Source organism: Citrus clementina, unplaced genomic scaffold, assembly GCF_000493195.1.
Source record: "Citrus clementina cultivar Clemenules unplaced genomic scaffold, Citrus_clementina_v1.0 scaffold_4, whole genome shotgun sequence".
In the NCBI taxonomy this organism is placed as follows: domain Eukaryota; kingdom Viridiplantae; phylum Streptophyta; class Magnoliopsida; order Sapindales; family Rutaceae; genus Citrus; species Citrus x clementina.
The window spans coordinates 18057448-18077615 of NW_006262274.1; the positions used below are offsets into that span (position 1 = coordinate 18057448).

The 20168-nt window shown below is 33.3% G+C and overlaps 2 protein-coding genes across 5 annotated transcripts; one reads left to right on the forward strand and one right to left on the reverse strand.

Annotated features, from left to right (window-relative positions):
- Positions 1-4193: 4193 nt before the first annotated feature.
- Positions 4194-6394, reverse strand: LOC18044601 (F-box protein CPR1). The gene is made up of 2 exons (XM_006437392.2): positions 5094-6394; positions 4194-4274 (listed from the first exon to the last, which is right to left on the reverse strand). Exon 1 carries the CDS (start codon positions 6242-6244, stop codon positions 5099-5101), a length of 1146 nt encoding a protein of 381 aa, XP_006437455.1. The 5' UTR covers positions 6245-6394; the 3' UTR covers positions 4194-4274; positions 5094-5098.
- A 1790-nt stretch (positions 6395-8184) lies between these two features.
- Positions 8185-13535, forward strand: LOC18044602 (bifunctional TH2 protein, mitochondrial). 4 transcript variants are annotated; one of them, XM_024185782.1, is made up of 8 exons: positions 8185-8615; positions 9602-9710; positions 10256-10546; positions 10692-11106; positions 11204-11470; positions 12511-13143; positions 13243-13274; positions 13345-13535. In XM_024185782.1, exons 1-6 carry the CDS (start codon positions 8269-8271, stop codon positions 12921-12923), a joined length of 1842 nt encoding a protein of 613 aa, XP_024041550.1. In that variant the 5' UTR covers positions 8185-8268; the 3' UTR covers positions 12924-13143; positions 13243-13274; positions 13345-13535. The 4 variants fall into 4 exon arrangements, with proteins under 4 accessions (XP_024041550.1, XP_024041549.1, XP_024041551.1 ...); XM_024185781.1 differs by having other exon boundaries at positions 13243-13535; XM_024185783.1 differs by lacking the exon at positions 8185-8615 and adding an exon at positions 8990-9273 and having other exon boundaries at positions 13243-13535.
- The last annotated feature ends 6633 nt before the right edge of the window (positions 13536-20168 follow it).

A 20168-nucleotide genomic window follows, 5' to 3' on the forward strand; every position in this document is an offset into this window, starting at 1 on the left:
TAAATAGACCAATGAAAACACCTTGTGCTTATTAGTCTCAACCATTTTTTGTGCAAGATCACAAATCTTGTTTAATCCTGAAAACTCAACACTAGACTGCATATCCATTATGTAAACATCAAGTTAAGTATCTAGTGCCATGAGATCAATTGGAGAAAAATCTTTTAGATAAAATTGAGCAAGGCGCAATAACGTTTCTTTATTGAAAGCTGCAAATAAATCTTTTGGACATAAACAAGCCAAGCACATAAGTAATTTAGTATTTACCTCATTAAAACGACTGTTTAACTCTTGAAGTTGCATATCCAAAATAGTACAAAATAGGTCAATGCGATAATGATGCATATTTGTGATCTCTTGTGCTCTATGCCTTGATCTTCCAGGGGTTAGAAACATATTTTCCATGACAGGAACAATAATAAAATGCTTCTCACAAAATGAAGAAACTTGACTAAGCAAAGAATTCCATCCATGTTCCCTCATCCTTTGTAGACCTAGTTTGCAAATACTAACTAATTTCATGGAATTCACAAAATCTTGATCTTTCCTTTGTAATGCTTGTGACAAATCATTTGCAAAACCAAGAATATTTTTCATCAAGTATAAAGTAAACACAAAATCAAATGTTTGCATGAACTTCAAATTTAAGCTATATAATAAAATTAGCAATTTTAAAATAGAAAAAATAATGAAATAAAAAATTAGAATTAAAAAACATCACGCGCATGGTGACGATCAGGGAGCACTGCAAATCGCCTAATCTGCTATGGAGTCCACCCACCACACTTTATTTCATGGAACTATGGAAGAGACGAGAGAAAGCGGAAAGCTAAGATTTTACTTATTTTAATTAATTTTTTAATGAATTTCATTTGATAAAGGTTCTCTCATTTGTCTTTATTGATTTTTATGATATTATAATAGTTAATCAAATTATTTAGAATTAGACATTTAAGTTAGGGGCAACGTGAAATATTTTTAAAATTATGTGGGCACTTTCAGAGTTTTAAAATTTACGTGGGGCATTTTGATAAATAATAAATAAAATATATTTTTTTAAGAAAACCATCAAAAAAAATTTTGAAAGCCAGCTGGGGCATGTGCCCCACCTGGTCCGATGCTGGCTCCGCCTCTGCCAAAAATGGATACACGACAACTGCATTTGCAATGCACGTGCATGCTTCACCTGCTTCTTTATAAGCCAAACGTGGTTAATTATCAAAGCAACAACAAGCTACCACCTTCATGCAAGGCACGTGCTTGCTTCACTTGCATGCTTTACTGGCGTGCTTGAGTCGGTGGCCATATATAATTTGAAGGAATTGAAAGCAGCTCTCATTTTGCATCAATTTTCGAATTGAGACAGAGAAAAAAAAAAGAATAAAACCCGAGAGAAAAAGAGAAGCGGAAATAAAAGAAGAAAAGAAATAAAAGAAAGGAGGAAGCTGAGAGTGGGAAAAGAAGTTTAAAAGATGAATTGAGAGGGAATGTTGCAAGAAATGAAATTGAACAGTTAGATTAATATCCAATGAATTAGTGGGTAATAGATGTGTGAAATTTGAACAGTTATGTTACAGTTTTCATGATACGTATAAATTTTTATATAAGTTTTAATAGTTAATTTTTGAATCTCGTATTTTAGGAGGAATTCGAGAATCCATAACTCATAAGAGCCCCAACGAACCTCGGAGTAAAACATGATCTGTGAGTAGATACTATTATTACTATTATATATTCCATGAAGCATTTATTTTTGATAGTATTATTTAATATCATGTTATGATTACATGTACAGATATTACATGTTTGATTGAGTTATGAGATGTGATTGTCAATCACCATATGTGTACCATTTCCATAAGTTATGCACATGCATATTGAGAGTTAGGTTACTCTACATGTGCGATGTAATTAAATTCCGCTGAGTATTGAGAGGTTTTCCCCCGTTCTACTCGTGCGATAATGATCTTGACCCCCCTAGGTACTACTTGGTGTAGTTTTGTCATGTATGTATGATTTTTATATTTACTTATGCATTATATTTAGTATGGAGTTATGTCACATGATTATGTATATACCCTCATACGCTACTTTATTTTTCTATATAAAAATTATATCCACTCACTGAGCCGCAAGTTCATTATTTTCCTATTTATCTCTTATTTTCCCAAGATTCTGTAGAATTTTGTGCAGATCAATTTTATTCAATTGAGGTTGGGTCACGAGACGCGTTGCTGCATGTCTTGCATTTTGAACATTTTCATGTTGCTTATGTTATTTTTATGTATATATAATTGTAATGGAAGTATGTTTAATGAGACGTGAATTGTGCAAGTTTTGAATGCATATATATTTTCAAAGGAGGCACGGAGATTATTATGTGTCTACAATAAAAGCCCCATATATATACATATAAATTAAGTTTGTGCCACGAGTTTTGTTACTAGACCGCATGATTCGTCTCGGATCCAACATATAAGTTAGGGCGAGTCATGAAGCATTATTCTTTGATCACAATATAAATTGTAGCTTTACAGCAATCATGTTAGTATGATTTCCTTCTGTGTCGTCAGTGATGATGGCAGCAACACAAGTGCTTGCACGATTTTTATTCCCTCGTTCGTAATTGCACGATTTTTTGTTTTTTATTTTTAACATTCCTTAAAAATGACCAATTTCCACAAACAAATGCGTAACTCTTTGATTCTTCTTAATCCTAAGTGAAGTGGGTATCCAAGAAACTTGAGGAAATTAAATGAATTAATTCCTGTTTAACTAAGAGAACTATAAGGCAAGGCTAGGCTAAGGGCACTTGAAATTTGTTTCCTAATTATTGTAAAACGCCCTTGATCATGAAATAACGTTTTAGCCGCCAAGTAATCAGTCTAATTAGTTCTCACATTAATTATTCGGAAATCTGTTCACTTTGTCACCCAAAGAATGTTGGAAAAATACGAGCCCTTCACCTAACGATTTTAGCGTTTATAATATAGTTATTTTACCTTAAATTATTACTACTATTATTATTTTCTTTTGTTACGAAGTATTTAGTGGAGTAAGTACAGTTGCCAAGTTCTAATTGTATCAGGACAATATTTCGATTAATTTATTCTATATACACTTCATAAGCGGGATAGCCACAGCATTAACCGTAAAGCTTTCGTGAACATCTTTGTTTGATTTCTTTCGTATCGCTTGTCTATTAATCATACAATGACGATGGTCGACAATCAAAACGGTGCCGCAGCAGTAGCAGCACAAGTAGTGATTCCTGAGATGCCAGCTAGTTTCAAGAACAGGATTGAGGAGATGGGTTGTTCAAACGTTGTGCTAGTCATTGAGAAACGATTGACCAAAAGTGATACAAGAGGCCAATACATCGAATCTCCATACCAGAAGGACAAATAATGAGTGATTTTCTTGAGGCGGAGGCGGAGTTACTTGTTGATAGAAACCAACCAATGCATAATGTCAGATTGATCCACCCATGTGTGAGTAAGGTGACTGACGAATGTGACATTGAAGAAGTGGCAACTTACAATCTCACTGGTACTTGGCATAAACAAGTTGTAGGCGACGCTGAGAATGCTCTTCAAGATGGAACCATGGTGCAATAATAAATTATTCAGAACAATAATAGTCAGCTTTGTTTTGTTCTTGTTAATTTAGATCTTAATTAGTGGATATTCAGATTAACTAATTAAGTTTCATTCTATTATATATAAATTATTACCTTTTCATGAATGAAATTCTCTCAAGTTATTTGATTTCACTAGTGTGGTTTTGATTCACCAGCTTCAAAGGCACTTTTGCCTTTTAGGTACTGCAATCAGGAATATTCATCCGTTAACTATGGTCAACCATCAACTTATAAGTCAAACTAACGGAATGGGATTCCGTAATGAGTTTCCAAAATTCTGAGAGAAATTTGACGAATGTTGATTTAAAAGGGGGTTGAGCAAAATTTAACCTGAAAGGTAACCTTCCTTTTTAAATCCTTCAGTGAATCAGTAGTAATCCACAGTGGACAGAAAGAAATAAAGAGTCATACAAGCATGTCAATCTAAGAAAATAACAAGCGTTTTTCAAAAGTACTTTCACAACTCTGTTTGCAAGTAAAAGCTTCTAAAACTATCTACGCAGCAAAGAGATAATACGACAGAATCTGGCTTTCAACGAGCATAACTTTGATGTGTGCCACAAAAAAGTGTTAATGAAACCTTTGCATTGTCCATCATAACCACAAGCTTCCCAATCCAATAGCCATCCTAAACCTGAAAAAAACGAAAAACACCAGACAAATACATATAATCTCAGAATATATAACAGAATATAAAAAAAAAATCAGATTATTTTAACTCCCCAAAAGGTCCTACGTGAGTTTTTTTTTTTTTTTTTTTTTGAAGTCTGTTATACACAGATATTACTGACATTACATCAGACATTACAATTAATATTTACAATCATACTATATAACTGGGACCACCATCATACATTGACACACTGAAGTATATGCCCAGATATTTTAAACCCTCTCTAATATTCGAGGGGTGCCTGTTCCACTCACATTTCGTAAGGGAGAGACTGTCTCCACTCAATTAATTGATAATTGAGGAAGAACTGAAACTAACCTCCATAATGCTCTTATGGAGGCTCGAACCCTTGCACTCAATATTGTAAGTGCAAGGCTTCTCCCATTAGACCAAAGGCCCATTGGTATGTCCTACGTGAGTTAAGATTGAACAATCATTCACTCTGTTTCATGGTCTCTTATTCCAATTTGAAGCAATATTAACCATCAGGCTATACGTAAGTGCTGTGAAGAATGCACGGGGACAAATCATAATCAGCCTAGTCAAGACAATACTTATCTCTCTAGGATTCAGAAGGGCTCTATAGTAGAGACCACATGAGAAAGTCATTTATCTATCCTGCTTCAATAGTGATAAAAATAAAAGTTAAACAACCTTAGCCTAGATTATGCTGCGAGATAGAGTGAATCCATAATTATGAAAACTAAAGGGACTAGCATTCAAAGCGATTAAGTATTGTACTTGCTCGAGCAAAAATATCATAACTTCACGCTGTTTTACCTTTTCTAACTCATTCTTCCTTCTCTGCCTGCCACACCTCTTCCTGCACAAGCAGCTAGTGAAACAAGACTATCTACACAAACAATTGTATCACGACAACCTTGCGGCACACCATGAATCGTCACTTGATCCGCAGCAGCTCCCTGGTTTTGTAGGTCATACCAAAAAAGTTCCCATCTATTTATATCTTCATCTTCACCATACTCAAACTTATCCACTAAAACTTTGCCTCCGCTCTGTGAATAAGCCAATGCTTTCACATAGTCACCAACACTTCGGGGAAAAGAAAAAGCTTTAGTCCAGCACCCCTTCAATACCCATATATCGACAGGCTGTGGATAATTACAAAGGCAACTGAAATAGAGACATCCACTGAAATTGCCCACAAACATAACCAGTACGTCGTTTCTATTCTCTAGATGAGGCAGTGGCACTTCGTGAAATTCCTCACTTTTTAGATTAAATGCGACGATCAGATTTTCAATATAATCTTCAGGATTGTTCGTTACCAACCAGTGTACATGACCATCCGCAAATGTACCATCCCAACCGTGAAGAATATAGTAAGGGAAGCCGACTCTGATCCGTCTCCAAGAATTAGTTCTCAAACTATAAACAGCAATTTCAGTATATCCAACATTTCCTATAACCAATTGTACAAGTCTGACAACTTTGTAGTCATCATTAACAGCATCATAACCAAACCCATCAACGACCGTAAAATCTTTCAAATCACCCCAAAACTTGGGTAGTATTAGATGTTCCTCGGTTGATGGATTCCACAAAGCTATGCCATTTTCATCATTTTTTAGAGCAATCAATCCATTGCAAGAATCGACAATTGGAGTCCTCCCTTTGCAATTCTTAAAAGGGTGATCAAGTTCTACACCAAGATTCAAAGAATCCAAGCCTGCAGAGAAGATTTTGCCGCCCCAGTAACGTGATGAGGCTGAAATAGGAGCTGGTGTACCTGAAAGAATGAGGCTGAGATTGGAATTAGTTTCAATAGAGCGTTTGAGATGGATCTTTATGAATTCTTGGCTGTCGATCAAGCTACAAAACGACTTCGACACGCACTTGAAACGCAGCAGACACTTAACCGATAGCCGGCTTAGTATGTCAATGTTTATATCCGTCGGGAGCCCCGCCATTGTTAGCAGTAGCTACAGGCGGCAATGAACACGAGATGTTTGATAAAATGCTTGAGATAGGGTTATGGATTTTTTCTGTCTCAGAACTAGGCAACTGCCCCCAGTGTGCTGCTTGTAGTTTTAGCCGTGAATAGTAACTCCGAGCTTCGGTGAAAAAGAAAGGGAAAAATTATATATGTATATAGTTTTCACTTTTTCACAAAATTAATAGTGTTCGGTTTTATTTGTTTTAGAAAGAATAATCTTTTTTTTAATATCTCAAATTAGGCCACCTTGTAAGTTTACTATTATAAGTTTTCGCCAATTAAAATTAAAACTATTTACTTTTTTTTAATTTAAAATTGATTGTTTATGCTGTTCAGATTCACCATTCCATTATAATCCAATCTGATTGCAAGTCATTATGATTACGAGTACCTAAATGCACCATTATCCTCGATCATGGTTTTATTTTTAGTCGGTAAAATCTATGACTGATTGATGAAATCTAGTGCTCCATATAACAATAAATTCAACACATCTGAATCCATATTCAACAGCAAATAATATCATCCGGCTAAGTTGAATGAAATTAAACCTTGCTTGTTGGCAAGTTTTGTGGGTTGAGTGCCGTGAGAAGTCATTGTTAAAATATTTTGAACCAACGCCTTGATTGTGTTAAAAAAGGTTTCCTAAAATCTTTAGATTCTCCTTAGAATTAGAATTTAGAAAGCTAGTTGATAAATTAAGTTTTCAAGTATAAACCGAATTCGCTCAGGACTAGGATTATAATTTTATACGTATAAACAGCAGCCACAAAAAAGATTGCTACACAACAACTGCATTATTCTCTAATCACAATTTACAAACAGTAGCTTTCCTGCAAATTAATATTTCGGTTTGATTTTCCTGGCTCTATGTCGTCAATGACGATGGTGGCAGCACAAGCGGTGGTAAAGGAGATGCCGGAAAGCTTAACAAGATCGAGGAGATGGGTGATTCAAATATTGTGCAAGCTAGCCATTCAGAAATAATTGACTCAATCGATTCTCCGGAGGAGGATGATAGGAGCCAACTAATGGAGAATGTTAAGTTGATTTAGCCATGGGCAAATAAGGTGACCAATGTGACACTGAATATGTGGCGTATGACCAGGGCCTGTTGTACTTATAATCTCATTGAAACTTGGCGTAAAGGAGTTGTGTGCGACGCTGAGAATGCTCTTCGAGATGGAACCATGCTGCAGCTCTGTGTTTTCAGAAGATATTAATTTTATTTAGATCTTGTTAATCAATTAATATATTAATTAGTAGATATTCGAATTTATTAATAAAGTACTCATTAACGTAATATATTACACATTCATTATGAATGCATCTACGTACCATTTTCTCTTTAAGAAGAAAAAGAGACAAAAAGAAAGTTTTAAATCCCACCTCCACTATACTGTTTCTTAATTCGTATCTTCTAGCAATCAATTGTTCGGTTCAAGATATTGATTTCATGTTATTTTGATTAAAAAAAAGTGATTCTGTTCTGGGTTTAGTGAATTTGCTTGTGCCTTCAAAACCAAATGTATCAATTTGGCCACCTTCGTGACTCGTGAGTTTGCTTTATAGGTTTTACATTCTTTCATCGTTCAAACATTACATAGGTTATAGGTAGAACCCAAGTATACAGTACATATTTTCTATTTGTGAACTGATTTCTATTCTAGTAAGGATAAAATGGTAAATGCATAAACTGGGATTTTATAAGAGTGAACATGTGTGTCTATAGATAATGAAGCTAAGCCCAAAAGTAAGACCCAGATGTAGAACCCATAAAAAGGCAAAAAGCCCACTTGATGAAACCTTCCCTCGCATTTTCACATCCAACGACAACCTCGAAACAGAAACAAGAAAAACAAAAAAAAAAATAAATAAATAAAAATAATAATAATAATACAAATAAAGAAAACAAAGGAAAATACTTCCCAATTACACAAACGCATTACGCACGCACAAACTCGACAGCGCTTTCTTTTCTTACCCCCATCTCTTTTGATGCGCTTCCTTTTCACAAACCCAATCAAAACCCCATTACTCTCTTCTATTCTTTTCCATTTTCCCAACTCGCCCCGACTCGGCCTTCTTGACTCAGTCCGAGTCAACTCACCTTCTTCTTTGACAACTCAAAGATCGTCACTTTCGATGGCGGCGATTCCCCCAAAATCGCCGAGCCCTGAGGAGGAGGGACTCGCGAGGAGGTTGTGGATCAAGTTTAAGAGAGAATCTGTGTTTGCCATGTACTCCCCGTTTACGGTTTGTTTGGCTTCTGGGAACCTAAAGCTTGAAACCTTCAGGCATTACATCGCCCAAGATTTTCATTTTCTCAAAGCTTTCGCCCAAGCGTAAGTGGGTTCTTGGAATTCCTTGGTTTTGTTTGGTTCAAGGCTTGTTTGGTTGCTGAGAAAATGCGGGAAAGTGCGGGAAAATTTTGAGAATTTTCTGTTTAGATTGCGGGTTTGGGAGCTTGGAAGTTCTATTAAAAGAAATAAATTGGGCATCATGATATATATATATATATATATATATATATATATATATATATATATTTTATAAGAGATTTTTCCATAGCTGAGAAAATGTAGCAAATACCAAATAAAATATGATTTTTACTGGAGATTTTATTATTAGTAAGGATTATTTTATTAGTAAAACAAGTAAAAATTATGAGTTTAAGATTGAGAATGTGTAGCTGATAAATTCTAGTGAAGGACTATAAAATTGTGAAAAAATATCATGCTAGATACTTATTATTAGAGGGTTTTTGTGCTTGATACTTGGATTTTTATTGCTTTGCACTTTTTATAGCACACTGATTTTAATATAAATGATTCGTGAGAAAATGAACTGTGAATATATTGAAGGAAAAAATTTTGTGAGATGCTGAACCGGCTGTCCTAGGAAATGATGCTTGTCCATCCAAGAAGGATTACGGAAATAAGTTTGCTCTTGGAAGTCTGAGGGGTTTCCAACAAACTTTTGGTAAAATGATAGGAAAGCAAGGTTGTTAATATGTTTTATGGGCGTTCTACTTTTTACATGGTTGTTTGTTAGGATTTTTTTGCCGGGGTAGGATCAACATATAAAATTTTTTTGTCCCTTATACTCAAAGAAAGTTGGTAAGAGGAAAAAAATTTTCAAAATTTCTCATTACTTGGGACTATGAAAGCTAAACTGAACTTTTGTGGGGCATAATCCACTTAGTTGATTTATTTGGATGAGTTTCGGTTTCTAAAGCGTAAATTAGGATATACATAAGTATCAAGAGAAATATTTGTTTTTCTCACCCTGTACTGGTGTTATATATTCTCTGTTTTGTTGTTATTTTTAGGTATGAACTGGCGGAAGAATGTGCTGATGATGATGATGCAAAGTTATCTATCTCTGAATTGAGGAAGGGTGTACTTGAGGAGTTAAAAATGCATGATTCCTTTGTGAAGGTAATATGAAATAACACATATAAACAAATAATAAGGAAAATTTTGGTGATTAATAGAGTTGAATCTACTAGATTATACTTTTCCTGGCTTTTGCTTGTGAATCTATGAATTTTAAATAGCCACATAGTTAAAGTTATAGAGTAGGTTGGCTTTAATAAATAGTTATAATGTTCAACGTCTTCTCAGAAAATGATGCCATTTGCATGTTGATTGCAGATTCTAAAACCATGATCAGAGCACAGGATGTTGCTTATATTGGATTGCTAATCTTTTAACCGTTATAGTTTACTTCAAAAGAAATGGGCTATTCTGATTTTTGTGGCAGTTTAGCTGACCCAATGGGAGCCTTTTATTTTTGTTTAGTTATTTATTAAAGAAGAGATTTGGATTTTCTATTTGAAGATGGAATCTTCACATGCTAAGTAGATCACAATCTTGCTCCGTATACTCGTGGTTTCTAACAAGTTGTATACTTATATGCAAATAAATTTCAGTCCTATCATGTAACAGAGTATTCTCATGGCCTGAATGTTTGAGTCATGCAGGAGTGGGGTACAGATCTTGCTAAAATGGCTACTGTTAACTCTGCAACTGTAAAGTATACAGAGTTCTTGTTGGCAACAGCTTCCGGGAAGGTCGAAGGTGTTAAAGGTCCTGGAAAACTTGCAACCCCATTTGAGAAAACTAAAGTTGCCGCTTACACATTGGGTGCCATGTCACCTTGTATGAGGCTCTATGCTTTCCTTGGAAAGGAATTCCATGGCCTCCTAAATGCTAATGAAGGCAATCATCCTTACAAGAAGTGGATTGACAATTATTCTTCTGAAAGTTTTCAGGTACATGTTTATTTGAGTGGTAAACTCATTTTTCTTGAATGGTAAATTTGATTTTACTTTGTTAATTGCAGTTTTTGGGGAAGATTCTTTACATAAATGGCCTTTTCTACTTTGTCTGCTCAACTATTGTATTCTTTCAATTTAGGCCTCAGCTCTGCAAAATGAGGACTTGCTGGATAAACTTAGTGTCTCTTTGACAGGCGAAGAACTAGACATAATAGAAAAGCTCTATCACCAAGCCATGAAACTTGAAGTAGAGTTCTTCTGTGCTCAGCCACTTGCTCAGCCCACTGTAGTTCCTCTGATTAAAGGGCATAATCCTGCAGGAGACCGTCTAATTATATTTTCTGATTTCGATTTGACTTGCACCATTGTTGATTCCTCTGCCATTTTGGCAGAGATCGCAATAGTGACAGCACCAAAATCTGACCAGAATCAACCTGAAAATCAACTTGGTCGGATGTCATCAGGTGAGCTGAGGAACACATGGGGTCTTCTTTCCAAACAGTACACAGAGGAGTACGAACAATGCATTGAAAGCTTCATGCCCTCTGAGAAAGGTATCTTGCTTGATAATTTATTGGAAAGTCTTTGTGGAAGAAATTGGATGATGTTAATGGCTTTAATATATTTGGCTTCAACTTTCTGGGTTTTCAGTGGAGAATTTCAACTATGAAACTTTGCATAAAGCACTTGAGCAACTCTCACACTTTGAGAAGAGGGCAAATTCTAGAGTGATCGAATCTGGAGTTCTCAAGGGTATAAATCTTGAAGATATTAAAAAAGCTGGTGAACGCCTGAGTCTTCAAGATGGTTGCACTACCTTCTTTCAGAAAGTTGTAAAGAATGAAAATTTGAATGCTAATGTTCATGTGCTTTCATACTGTTGGTGTGGTGATCTCATCAGAGCATCTTTTTCTTCAGGTATCCATATTCAATTGTGGAAAACTGAGGTCATGAAACATACAATGACCCATTATTTCGATATATTAGCATGATAATTGATTAACTTGCTTTTCCTTTTGAACCTTACTCATTCCTGCTGAAATATCCTTGTTTTAGTTGTCCTAGTTTATTAATAGCTTTATTTGTTTGGTAGATATAAACATACTGACTTTGCTTTTGGGTTTTTTTTTTTTTGGGGGGGGGGGGGGGATGGTGGGGGCTGTGGGTTTGGGGTTTGGTTGTACCGTATTGTTTTTTTAGCCCAATATTTTATTTCTTTACTCTTCCATGTGGGAATTTTTTTTCCTATTACATGCAAAAAAGCTATGGTCTGATACTTTCCCTGGTTATAGACGCATGCTCCCTCTTGTTTTTTGGCCCATTATTTTGTTTCTTTAGTCTTCTATGTGGGAATTTTTTTCCTCCCTTATGTGCAATAAACCTATAGTTTGATACTTCCTCTGGTTATAGACACACACATGTTGCATACGTGCACGCATATCCTACTCACACAAAAACTATGCAATCTTATTGGAGAAACTCTTTACTTATTTCTTTCTTTGGTTAAAAGCAGCTTGATAAATTTTTTATCCTCAAAAGTAAACTGTCCGGGTTAGCAGTCCATTTGTAGGATTCAACATCATTTGTCATTTTGTCCATGTTCCATTTTCCTGGTCAAAGTATTTGCAAAATATCTTTCCCATGTAATGATGCCAGTGTTAATTAGTCAACTTCTTTTGTTGTTAGCTGAGTCTGTCTGCTCTATCTAAGTTGAATTCTGCAGCTTATTGATTAATTTCTTTCTGTTTATCTGGGTCGTCGTCATTTTCTCTTCTCTTTTTCTTTTCCCTTATTAAATCAGGTGTATCTTGAAGGTTTTTCTTTTGAATTAACAACATATATCTCTCTTTTTAAAAAGAAGTTAACATAACATCATGACTATTGCTGTCAAAGGCTGATAAAACACACTTCATTTTCTTTATTAACTTGTCTAAAATATCTTTGTTTTCACTGAGCAGCAGGTTTAAATGCACTGAATGTACATGCGAATGAGTTCTCTTTCAAAGAATCTATTTCAACGGGTGAAATTATTGAGAAAGTGGAGTCCCCCATTGACAAAGTTCAAGCTTTCAACAATACTTTAGAGAAATACGGAACTGACAGAAAGAACTTGAGTGTTTACATTGGAGACTCTGTGGGTGACTTGCTTTGTCTGCTTGAGGCTGATATAGGCATTGTAATCGGGTCTAGCTCAAGCTTAAGGAGAGTGGGATCTCAATTTGGTGTTACATTTATCCCGTTGTACCCTGGCTTGGTTAAGAAACAGAAGGAGTACACTGAAGGAAGCTCTTCTAACTGGAAGGAGAAATCTGGCATACTTTACACAGTCTCAAGTTGGGCTGAAGTACATGCCTTTATCTTGGGGTGGTAGAATTATTATTTTATTATTATTTTTCCTCGTTCCATCATCTTCATGTTAGTTAGGACAAATGAAGGAAGCATTAATATTATATAATGGATCACAAAGATACAAGTTGGTGGCTGATTTTATTAGTGGCCACATCTGCTGTCTTCCCTCTCTGTTTTTTCTACAGGGTCTTTACTTTCAGAGGCGTAATATTGCACTGTTATCAGGACAATGCTGAAAACAGGTAGTTATCTCCATTGATTCTCATTAATCATACGCTTTCTGCTTACCGTTGTTCTGACAGAAGTATACTTTGTTTTTTTCCCCAACTTTTTTTTTCCAGGATTCTTTAGCGGTTTCAAGCAGCTATGAATTGTAAGAGGGAGTTCTATTAAATCTGTCCATATAATTGTCAGATCAAGTGATGTATTTGTACTTTTAATAGGCTATTGATGTTTGATACTTGGCTGGAATTGCAATTTTGAGAAGAAAAAAGAAAAAAAGAAATGGATCTTTAGTTGGATCCATGAAAGCTCTAGGCTGCTGCTGGCTATAATGTTTGATCAGGCAGCTCCCTGTAATGGATAAATTGGATTTACCCTTTTTTCCATGATTGATTTGATTATTCTATAAAAATTTGCCGCCAATCCCTTTCCATTAAATATGCCAAGTGTATTTATTCATGTTTGTTTTTGTATTAAGATTGAGGATCTACCTAATACCCACCTATGCATGCATCTAAAATTATTCAGTTCAGTAATCTGAATCAGTCCGAAGACTGAGATTTGACAGGGCAAAACTTGGCTGGAAGTACAAGCGAATAAATCCGGACAGCATTGTACATAAAGATACAAGATTTTTAGAAGTTCAAAAGTTCAATAGAGAAGATATTTATCTTCTATTGCTTATTTTCAAACTTAAAAGTCATAGTAGATAAAAGGTTCAAAACTTCAGGAGAGTAGATTTTTATCCTTTATTTTCTTATCTTAAACTTAAAATTATGGTAGTTAAAGAGCTTGGTAAAGTTATATTGTACCTTTTATGTCCCGTTCTTACTTGATAGCTGTGGATTAAAAATCACATATAAACAAAATAGCTTAACAAAATGTAACATCCGCCTAAAGAATGAAGATTGAAGCGTGTATCAAATTTGATAATACCTTATAAAATCCATTCGTAAAAGTATTTTCAACATTTGTTTATTGTCCATCGTACTTGAACTCGAATTGGAAAACTTTTAATGAATGCTGAAAATGAGAAGCCAAATTTGACAAAGAAAACCTTCACTGTCTTTCCCACATTATGTCATTATTATAAGTGTGTGTGTGTGTGTGTGTGTATAATTTTTTTTTTTTAAATCAATAATAGTAATAATAATAATAACAACAACCGTTTTCTGCTTTCTTGAAACTTTTATGATTATGATGCTTAGCTGGAGGGAAAAAGCACTTTTGGATTTTTGGCTTCCAACAAAATTAGATATAAAATTAATTTTTTTTTTCTAAGTGTTAGGTGTCTAGGAAAATCTTGTTTGGTGGTAGCCATGATCTGGTGGGGGACCTATGTCGACTTGTATGAGAATCGTGTTTTTCAATAGTTTCTTTTTTTTTTTTTTATCTTTTTTTGGAGTAAATTATTATTACAATCAATGATGTGATTGATTATTCAAATAATTATGAGCACTCAGATAATTTTTTTTCTTTTTTGTATTTTTTTATTTATTTTTGCAAATGGGGTTTTGCTTTTTGATGTCAATATGTTTGCACACGCGTCACACTAAACAGCCAGTGTATAAATTATAGCAGGACTAGAATTCAGAATTAAGAAATCCTTTAATTTTTGTACCCAAGGCATCATGAGTTAGATGATACATTCATTAATATTGACTCCTAGCAGTAATGCTGTTTGTACATTTGGTTGATCTAATGATTATCTCAATTCACTCTCTACAATGTGTGAATTGGCAATATAACAATTTTGAATGGGGTTTAATCATCAAAAATAATAAAAATACAGTTGAAATTACTTTGGTATGATCAAAAATATCAGTCAACTAAAAACATACTTGAGATTAGTACAAGAAACGTTTTATTTTGTTGACAATTTAACAACACAACATACTTCAGCCTTAAAAATTAAAAAAAAAAAAATCGAAACTCTAAAGTAATTAATTTTAATTTATGCTTAAATGTCCAAGAAAAACCGACCACTATGTTTTTTTTTTATTTATTTTTTCACAAAATTGATTTGGGACGGGGAAAATTGAATGATGACCTTGACACATTGGTAAACTTAACTAGTCAGATTAGCACTGGGACTGTGGGACATGCGAATCAAACCTAAATTATAAAAAGAATCAGCACTTAATTACAAAAATTTAAATCAATCTAAATTAGCCATCTAATCAGTGTAATATTGACTTGCAAACTTGATTCGAACTCACTATCTTCATCCACTAGACCTTCCCCACTTTCTGTTTCTTGCAATAACATTTTTTTAATTGTTTGTTTTCCCATGTTGCCATGTTATAATTAAAAAAAAGCCCAAAAGTAATTCATCAGATTTTGGGCTTTCTGACTAATTAATCTCTTTTTCTTTTTTTTTAATTGTAAGTGCAAAAGCTTTATTTTTACTTTCTTTTCTTTTAATTGGGAATTCACGTGTGGGTTTATTTTATTTGCAATAAGCCTCCCATTTTGGACTACAATTGGGAGGTTGACACTTTTTTCCCTATAATTTTTAATTTTATCATTCACCTTCAAAAGCTTTTTTGTAATATTCCTTCAATATTTTGATGTCAAAATTATATTTATATTGAATTAATAATGACTAGTTCAATTGGTGGATTTTGAAGTGATACAAAAGATTTATGGTTGGAATACTGGCCTTTTGATATTAGATTCATAAAAATGTAACACTTGGTAAAACTACAACGTGATAACAACTTGTTAAAATTACAACATGATGACAAGCGACAACAATTAATCAAAATTAAATTCAAGCGTAATTCTCATAATTTATTTCAACTGATTAAGTACAAGTGACAGTAATCTCTTTTTCCCATCAACTGAAGCAATCTAGCATTCATTATTCAATGTCCTTGGAAAGTTCATATGTAGAGCTTTCTTCTTCTTTTTCTTGTCCCTATCTTTTTCTTTTATTCGGTTATACCTTTTCAAAGTTTGATTCTAATCTTACGTTTTCACTCGAAATTATATAACCAACCAGTTAAATTACAAATTGAAAAGAAAATTTAGGAAATCGACCTAATTGATAACTACATATGAACAAACGAGTTAATACGCGTTAAATTATGCGTCAGATATTACGTAATTAACTCGTTAAATCACAGATCAAAAACGAAGAAAAAAAGTTAACAGCAAACCTAATCGATCATCTACATATAACAGATAAGTCATCAAGACGGAGTAAGGTTGCGTCAGTACTCACTCACGATCTTCAACCACGTGTCGTGTTAATAAATCACATACTCTAAATTAATAACCTACGATCATCACTTTTCTTTTCATTAATAAAATTTATTTATTTCATTAATTAATTAATTTGCTAAATGGTCCCTACTATAAGATGGTTCATCTTAGATTCCCACTATATTTTCTTCATTAGATATTAATTCTTTCACTAACATATAACACATAACATTAAAAAAAACATGTGAAGTAGGCCCTTAATGCTTGTACGTACACTATATAATAATAATTATTTTTTATATAACCCCTTTGTTTCATCCGCTAACAAAACCACAAGAACTAAGCAAATGTAAAAGCTCATTACGTTATTTATATAAATCTATATGTGACCAGCAACTCATTATTCATTTCTCACCTTCTTCCTCTCTTCTTCTTTTTCTTCTTGTTTCGAATTCTTAACTCTTCCCTTTGTTTTATGGGTGTTTTCGCAAATTCTTGAAGTTGAAGGGAGAGGAGATGATGATGGCAAATTCAGAAACTGGGGGAAGAACTGAAGGCCAAGTACAAGTTTTAATCAAGAATTTGTCTTGGGATGCATGGCCTAAACAATATTATTTGATGTTGCAACCATAACTATGAGGAAGGGTTAACCTCTAGGCAAGTCTAATGCTTGGCTTTTTTTTTAAATTATCCTCCATTTTCTTTGTTTCCTATTTTTCTCTTTCCTTTTGTTTCTTAGGTTTAATTTTCTAGTTTGTTTGTGTGCCAACAAGAAAATGGAGGATAATATGAATAACGTATAGGAAATCTTGAATTAATCTTTTATCAAAAGATTTTCAGGGTTTCTCTTTCTTTAATTGTTGCCATATTACTGTCTTTTGTGGGCAGCAATAACCATGCATAATTAAACAAATTAATTTTCTTTTTGTCTGTTTTTGTTCTTGTGATTGCTTCTCATATATTGCAACCACAGAATATCTCTGTAAAACACAAATTAGCTCGTGTTTTTAATTCCTTCCTTGTTCATTTAATATTCATTATGATTGAATCTGTAGAATTTCCAAAAGAAAGTATGGATCCTTTATTATTCAAGAGATATATATCTGCAGCTTCATTTCTTTATATAAGTCTCACACACACACATATATATATATATATGCACACACAAAAGAATTGCATAGACTTTAATTGACAACAAATGCAAGGTGCTTAGGCTTTCTGTTAATTCATATTTGAAGAATAAGAACAGTGAAAAATGCAGGTTCTGAAATCAATTCCGACTCTTTTTAAGGTTCTGTAATTTCAATTTCAAGCTTCTAAAGCCAAAACTCTCCATTTATTTTAAAAGTTATAATCTAGTTTAGTTTAATTCTTCTTAACGCTTGTTAATTAACGTGACGGCAAACATTGTGCATGTTCACACATCAAAATCAGAGATCTATGTGGTTTGATCCTGATCCGAATTACATCAGCTTAAGATTCAAGAATCTTGCTCTCAAAGCAACATAAAAATGCCCAGATTCCAAAGAGTTGGGAAAGAAAATCTTGTGGATAATGTACCACCAATCCTTTATCATAGTTCGAATCTTTAATTAGGCTTACTGCGGCAGCACTCGTAGAATAATCTCATTATCTTATCCATCTTCAAAAAGGGTACTCAAATTTATCATCCACTGATGATTTTCCATCTCAAATCGCGCCGATAAAGAACCAAGAAATTAAAATATTTATGACCAACATCATTAATAATTTTCTTTTTTTAATGGGTAATTTCTGTATTAGTTCTATGGTTTAGGTTTTTTTTTTTTAATGACTATATAAAATTGAAAATATTAATAGAGTCTTGGCCAGCTAAATATACCAGGGAGATACCCATGTCCCTCTCCCATTCGATAAATGGAATCTCTTTTCTTTTTTCAAAATTGAAAAGCCAAAAATACAGGAAAAAAATTTGTAGCTTTCTGCAAAGCTTTATGGAAACTCAGGGCAACTCAATAGTTATTTGTCATCAAACTTATACGGCCTTAGGATAAGGATGATGATTCACTAAATTATTAAAGTCCACCTTTCACCATCTCCTTTTCTTTCTCTATTGAATTTTAGTTAGTTGACATGTGTCTTTGTTTATTGGGGGAAAAAAAAAGAAGTTTAATTATATAAAGAAAAGAGCCAGCATCAATTATCATTATTCTATTGGTTCCTGACTCATCAAAGACAATTAAGTTTATATAATTATTACTTTTATTTTTAAAAGTAAGATGGTGGATTAGTTCATTGACAGTTCACTAATGGAGAAGAAGATTCAGATATATATTATACAAAAGCAATAATAATAATAAATAATACTAGCTAATAATAATAAGAAATGGGAGATACCATACCTTCCAATATGAATTAAGATTTTGTTTGTTGCTCCACTAACAATTTTTTTTTTTTTAATGACCTGGCAACTTAGTACAAGTGGTAAGGTTGATTATACGTTTTGCCTTTTGATTTTTTGAATTATTTTCATATTTATGACCACACTTGAAATCTAATAGTATGCGGTCTTGTTTAAAAGTGTTGGAGAAGGGCTGCTCTTTTTTGCTTTTTTTTTTTTTCTCTCTATTGATTTGTGATGCAAAATGGCAGAAGCACCTGCCCCAGTTTTCTATTTGTTAACGACAAACATCTATATCCATAATCTATTGACTATAAACTAGTGCGGCGGCTATGTGAAGATACATGACCTTATAAAGATACATGACCTTATAGTAACGAAAAGATACAGTGTTGCCTTAAATTTTGTGTGACCTTTCAAAAGGATACAATTGATAATTATTGAATAAGAATATATAAATAATTAAATCTTAACTTTAAATTATTATGAATGCACACGTATAAGAAAATTATGAAAAGATGAGCACAACTCAACTCAACAGTTGATTCGAATTCTTATAATAGTTGTATGTCGTGAGATGACATCTGTAAATTTTACGTATACGTTTTAAATTACTAACTGTAGAGATATCACAATATACTAATACAACGATTGTAAGATAATCTTATCATCATTCACTAGAATATGAATGGCTAAATCAATCAGACTATTGAAGATAAGCCTTCTTGAAAAGTTAGGACCACAAAGAATTTCAAAAAGTTCAATTGATATACTTTAGTCCTTTTATCATTTTGAATAACAAAAATTAAAAAAGGATGTAGAAATATGAACAACACTTTTTTTGATAAGTTTTCAATTCGTAGTCATAGAATTCGCTATTAGAGTATGTCGACATAATTAATGTTTTGAAAATGATTATTAAAGAAAAGTAGATTAAAAACAATAAGATATCAATTTACAAAATGATGTGGTGCAAGAAATTATTAAGAAACCAATAATGCGGGGGATGGACTAGGAACCCAAAAAATTAAAATTTATTTACTACTAGTACTAGTCCACATCAACATGGTTCATTTAAGGATTGTGTCACGACGGACTTAGGTTGAGACTTTGGATGATATTTATGTCTGAAGACCCAAATAGATTGCAAAGTATTGGGGCGAAGAAAATAAAAAAGTTGAGTTTCGAACACCACTTTAAAACTCTTGTGAAACCTCATTTTCATATTTATTAACTCTTTTTTATGAAATTACAGAAAAAGATAAAAATATTATAATACAGTTTTAATTAATTTTACTATCATCTAGAGTAAATTAACTAAATCACAAAAATTATGTTTTAAACAAAATTCTTATTATTAAGTAGCTTATTTCTTAATTGATTCAAAATTATTTTGATTTTATATTTAAAAAATCAATTACATCATATATTAGGACTTAAAGATTGTTAGGGTTCATG

What these genes read in the sequence shown, in the direction of transcription:
- LOC18044601 (XM_006437392.2), bottom strand. Translation starts at nt 6,244, where the DNA reads ATGGCGGGGCTCCCGACGGATATAAACATTGACATACTAAGCCGGCTA.
- LOC18044602 (XM_024185781.1), top strand. Translation starts at nt 8,269, where the DNA reads ATGCGCTTCCTTTTCACAAACCCAATCAAAACCCCATTACTCTCTTCT. An exon ending in ATTCTTCTGAAAGTTTTCAG is followed by an intron (nt 10,547 to 10,691) that starts GTACATGTTTAT and finishes CTTTCAATTTAG; the next exon opens with GCCTCAGCTCTGCAAAATGA. An exon ending in CTTCATGCCCTCTGAGAAAG is followed by an intron (nt 11,107 to 11,203) that starts GTATCTTGCTTG and finishes CTGGGTTTTCAG; the next exon opens with TGGAGAATTTCAACTATGAA.